Source organism: Bufo gargarizans, chromosome 7, assembly GCF_014858855.1.
Source record: "Bufo gargarizans isolate SCDJY-AF-19 chromosome 7, ASM1485885v1, whole genome shotgun sequence".
Lineage (NCBI taxonomy): Eukaryota > Metazoa > Chordata > Amphibia > Anura > Bufonidae > Bufo > Bufo gargarizans.
The window spans coordinates 201,249,482-201,255,481 of NC_058086.1; the positions used below are offsets into that span (position 1 = coordinate 201,249,482).

The window sequence follows — 6,000 nt, forward strand, 5'->3', positions numbered from 1 at the left end:
CGCTGATCGCATTCGGACCATAAATATGGTCGTATGAATGGGACCTAAAGTGAACATTCCTGGGTAGTGTATATCAAGAGAAAAATCTGAACAGGCCTTAGCACCCCGTGTGTGCACCCCGTGGCCGTGCTGCGGCCCGCAATGCACAAACACCGTCCCGTGGGGCAGCCGCAGCGGATCGCGGACCCATTCACAGCTGTTCCACAAAAAGATAGAACATGTCCTATCTTTTTGCGGAACGGAAGTACAGGACAAAATCCCACGGAAGCACTCCGTAGTGCTTCCGTAGTGTTCCGTTCCGTGCTTCCATTCAGCCTCTCCGGATTTGCGGACCCATTGAAGTGAATGGGTCCGCATCCGTGATGCGGAATGGCCACGGAACGGCGCCCATGTATTGCGGCAACGGGAAGCACACGTTCGTGTGCAGGAGGCCTTTTGCTGCAGAAATTTACTCGATTTTAAATCGAGTAAATCTTAAATCGGTTTTATTAACCCGAATGTGGCATTCAGAAATCCATGTACTTGCCGCCCCATTTAAATGCGGAATACATGCGTTTTTTTCCACGTGGATTCCCATGCGGTAAAAAAAAAAGAATTGTGTGTACTAAAGTACCGTCAAAGTGTATGGGATTACACAAATCTTATGTACACTTTGAAGTTTTCTTTCCGTGCAGAAATTGACCTGCCACGCGGATTTCAAAATAAATAGCATGTCAATTATGTTTCAGGATTTCACTCTTTTTCAATGGAAGGGCGATATCTGCGGCAAAACTGCATCAAATCTGCACCAAAAAACAGAATTAGAGACTGCGGATTTTGGTGCAGATAGGCTGCAGAAACGCACATAATTATGCGCGATCACCCGCACCTGTGGGCAGGTTTACTTACATGTGTTATATATGAGAGTGTGCTACAGTTTGGAAAAGGCTGGACCCCATAGCAAGCTTTCAAATGCTACCTTCTTCCCCTTACCCCCTCCCACATACAACCTTTACCAGTTAAGACCCATAAATTCGTTAGACCCCAAAATGATCAGACCCCCCTATGGCGGTAGTTACGCCAGTGCAACAACTGTATCCAGTGTAGACATCTGTGGTCTAAATGAAATTGTAATTTGCTACAATGTATCAGTGCAAGCAAACTGTATCACCCTCAAGTCAGAAAATCGCTTAGGCTATGTTCACATTGCATTCGCCCATGAACGTAAATCCTCAATCTATATCATAATGTGGCATACGTCACACATAGGATTCTATAGACAAGAAACTTTTTTTTTTTTGGGGTGAAAAATTGCTGTGAACTACAGTACACTTCCACACAGTTAAAAAAATTAATTAAAAAAATGGTCGTAAGGCAGAGCCATGGATGCATTCACTGTATGCACCGAGCTTTCCCACAATAGTAGCAAATCAGCCAAAAATGAGAATATTCCTATGCAGTGACAGCAAGCAGAGATCTTGAAAATGATGAGGAACTGAGACACATAGGTTGCATAGCTGTAAGGCCTCTTTCACACAACCGTTTTTTTTTTCGGTTTACGGGCCGTTTTTTGCGTTCATTTCAATGGAATGCATTCCTTATGCAATCCGTTTCCGTATTTCCGTTTTTCCGTTCTGTTGAAAGATAGAACATGTCCTATTATTGCCCGCAAATCACGTTACGTGGCTCCATTCAAGTCAATGGGTCCGCAAAAAAACAGAACACATACATAAATGCATCGGTATGTCTTCCGTATCCGTTCCATTATTGCCGAACCATCTATTGAAAATTTTATGCCCAGCCCAATATTTTCTATGTAATTACTGTATACTGTATACGCCATACGGAAAAACGGGACGGAAATGGAAACACAACGGAAACAAAAACCACTGCACAACTACATGTTGTGGTATAAGGAAGATCAACCTGAATATAGCTACGGTATATACAATGGGATTTGCTATTGATACTTTTTCTTATTTCTCTGCGTTTTTGTATCAGTTCCAATCACTGTTTCCAGCAGATAATCCAGAACAATAAAAAAAAAATGTGAACCAGGAGGTCAACACCTCAGTCCACCCAGCACCGAGGTCACACGAAGGCTACAATGGCACAACAAAGGTTTGGAACATGTTCTAGATCAGAGATCCCTATTGTTCTGTTGTTAACTGGCAGATGCCACAGGCCTATGGGCATTGCAGGCTGAATCGCGCCAGTCACCTACAGAGGTGGCAGAACCGAGCTTATCATGACAGATGTGCTACCTGAGGTTTTACAAATGACATGACAAAATCAGCTCTGCTACATCAGTGCCTTTATTAGACCTAGCAGCTGTCAGACCAGCCAGCTACACCCCCATATCTCAGTCTTTTCTTAGGGCTCTCTCACATTAAATTGGCTAAAATTTGATGAAGGTTGGCACTGCCCACAATATGGCTGCCTCCAGTAATTGCAGATGTATTGGAATGTGCACACCAATTACCTTGGTGGGGCGCCAATACTTATGAAATCAGACCAGCACCAGCAAAACTACTATTTAAAAAAAAGAAAAGAAAAAAAAAATATTTAATTTTGTGACTGTTTTCCATAAACAAACCCCACAAACTAATCCCATCGACAGCTCTACAGATTACGTAACGACCTTCCCCCGTGGCGTTTACCCATATGAAAAGTAATCACGGGATAAACGTGGTGCAAGCTAACCGCCAATCCATTAAAAAGGTAAGCAAAAGTCATTTGTAGTCATTTATTCATAGATTCCGCACACCCCGGTGGTAAATAGAAATGAAAAGCTTAATATTGGTCATAGCTGGCCCGCATTGGAAAAGGTGAACTTTCTGGTCAGGTCCAGATGCACAGAGAGGAAAATGGGCATGTCCCTTTAAATGCTGCAGAGCAGCTGACTACTACCTCTGCTATCCAAGGAGGTTCTGCAGCAGCAGAGGTTCAATAGACATTACACAGCTATTAATTTGCAACTATTTTTTTTATTTCCCCAACAAAGAAATACATTCTCCCTACAACCCCTTATTGTATGACAGGGGCAAGCACTGGGCAGCACCCATTATCCCTATACACAGCAGAACATTCTGTGTTGTGGCAGTAATGCATATTCAGGACCACCGCCTCCAAAATACAATTCAGCCCACACTGTGGACCAGCAGCAGAGAACTAAAGGTCCTGCAGAACAATCCAGGCTCCACTGGGTTAATGCTTTACTCTCCCATGCCTAATATGGAATCCATGTCACATGGAAAGTACAACTAGACTGATACAATGTTGCAATGCAAAATACCAAGATGCAATGTTTTCCAAACAAAGACAGTACTCTGATACAAGGTTGCAATAAACACCATAGGGCGATATCAGATAACCAGCCAACCCCAGGGCTGTAAACAAGACCCAGTTCCAGCAGATGGCACTGACCTGTAATTTAGGGGCTGACTTTTCAGCTCGTAGTAGGTCTTGGGCTCTTCTTGGAAGTCTTCTCCCACCTCAAAGTCAGGTACAATCCCTGATTCAGCCTGCATGTCTCCAGCTGTCAGGAGGGCTGAGAGCAGAACAGCAGAGTGCAGGCTGCTCCCTCTCCCCTGTGTCTTTAGTAGTGACAGCCCTCAGCTGAGATCAGTCCCTGCCTGAACTACTGCACACACTTTTACTGACACGCTGGGCTGCCGGATGTGGCCTCAGTGCTGCCATCTAGCGGCAGATTTACATAGAGCGCAGAGAGAGAATACTGGTAAATGGGCAGAACTTTCTATGAACTTCGTGTAAAGTCTTTGTAACTAATGTCCTTCTTTTCTTTCTATTTTTTATTCCATTAATACGTATAATAATGCATCTAAATAGTTGAATGATATATGTATATGTGTGTGTATATATATATATATATAAATATATACATATATATACAGGTCCTTCTAAAAAAATTAGCATATTGTGATAAAGTTCATTATTTTCTGTAATGTACTGATAAACATTAGACTTTCATATATTTTAGATTCATTACACACCAACTGAAGTAGTTCAAGCCTTTTATTGTTTTAATATTGATGATTTTGGCATACAGTTCATGAAAACCCAAATTTCCTATCTAAAAAAATTAGCATATTTCATCCGACCAATAAAAGAAAAGTGTTTTTAATACAAAAAAAGTCAACCTTCAAATAATTATGTTCAGTTCTGCACTCAATACTTGGTCGGGAATCCTTTTGCAGAAATGGCTGCTTCAATGCGGCGTGGCATGGAGGCATCAGCCTGTGGCACTGCTGAGGTGTTATGGAGGCCCAGGAGGCTTCAATGCGGCGTGGCATGGAGGCAATCAGCCTGTGGCACTGCTGAGGTGTTATGGAGGCCCAGGATGCTTCGATAGCGGCCTTAAGCTCATCCAGAGTGCTGGGTCTTGCGTCTCTCAACTTTCTCTTTCCAATATCCCACAGATTCTCTATGGGGTTCAGGTCAGGAGAGTTGGCAGGCCAATTGAGCACAGTAATACCATGGTCAGTAAACCATTTACTAGTGGTGTTGGCGCTGTGAGCAGGTGCCAGGTCGTGCTGAAAAATGACATCTTCATCTCCATAAAGCTTTTCAGCAGATGGAAGCATGAAGTGCTCCAAAATCTCCTGATAGGTAGCTGCATTGACCCTGCCCTTGATAAAACACAGTGGACCAACACGAGCAGCTGACATGGCCCTCCAGACCATCACTGACTGTGGGGACTTGACACTGGACTTCAGGCATTTTGGCATTTCCCTCTCCCCAGTCTTCCTCCAGACTCTGGCACCTTGATTTCCGAATGACATGCAACAGTCCAGTGCTGCTTCTCTGTAGCCCAGGTCAGGCGCTTCTGCCGCTGTTTCTGGGGAATGCGGCCCCTGTAGCCCATTTCCTGCACACGCCTGTACACGGGGGCTCTGGATGTTTCTACTCCAGACTCAGTCCACTGCTTCCGCAGGTCCCCCAAGGTCTGGAATCGGTCCTTCTCCACAATCTTCCTCAGGGTCCGGTCACCTCTTCTCGTTGTGCAGCGTTTTCTGCCACACTTTTTCCTTCCCACAGACTTCCCACTGAGGTGCCTTGATGCAGCACTCTGGGAACAGCCTATTCCTTCAGAAATGTCTTTCTGTGTCTTACCCTCTTGCTTGAGGGTGTCAATGATGGCCTTCTGGACAGCAGTCAGGTCGGCAGTCTTACCCATGATTGCGGTTTTGAGTAATGAACCAGGCTGGGAGTTTTTAAAAGCCTCAGGAATCTTTTGCAGGTGTTTAGAGTTAATTAGTTGATTCAGATGATTAGGTTAATAGCTCGTTTAGAGAACCTTTTCATGATATGCTAATTTTTTGAGATAGGAATTTGGGGTTTTCATGAGCTGTATGCCAAAATCATCAATATTAAAACAATAAAAGGCTTGAACTACTTCAGTTGTGTGTAATGAATCTAAAATATATGAAAGTCTAATGTTTATCAGTACATTACAGAAAATAATGAACTTTATCACAATATGCAAATTTTTTGAGAAGGACCTGTATATATATATATATATATATATATATATATAGTGGGCATTCGCTTTTGTAGTTAGGACTAGCAGATGCCGTATAGAGGCAAAGTACACAGTTTTTTAATCAAACAGCGGGGTTTATTCACACATTGGTGTATGACAGTGGCGTTGCGAGGGGGGTGCGGCGGGTGCAGGCCGCACCGGGTGACATCAGTCTGATGAGGTGAGTGCATAGGCGTGATTCCCCTTTAACGCTGTGAATACTAATCAACGCTTCCATTTTGGAAGAAGCGCTGATTAGTACAGGAGGACCGGGAATCGGTGAAGGATCTGTACTCACCGCTTCCCGGTCCTCGGCTGTCAGCTGTGCAGGGCTGCACACAGCGTGAGTCGTTCTGTGACGTCACGCTGTGCCCGCCAGCCAACAGCAGGAGGAAGAAGATCGCGGGAGGTGCTGGTGAGGAGCGGCGGCGTCCAGGAGCAGGAGAGGTAAGTGTTTTATTTATTTTTATCTGAGGCTG

General features: G+C 44.1%; 1 protein-coding gene across 10 annotated transcripts in view; it reads right to left on the bottom strand.

The window, feature by feature from the left end:
• Window positions 1-3,601, bottom strand: part of MITF (melanocyte inducing transcription factor) — a 197,893-nt gene extending 194,292 nt beyond the window's left edge. For all 10 annotated transcript variants that reach the window (XM_044300738.1, XM_044300732.1, XM_044300728.1 and 7 more), the window contains exon 1: window positions 3,406-3,601. In XM_044300738.1, the coding sequence (XP_044156673.1) occupies window positions 3,406-3,509 (104 nt within the window). In that variant the 5' untranslated portion in view covers window positions 3,510-3,601. The remainder of the gene's footprint in view (window positions 1-3,405) is intronic.
• Between the last annotated feature and the right edge of the window lie 2,399 nt (window positions 3,602-6,000).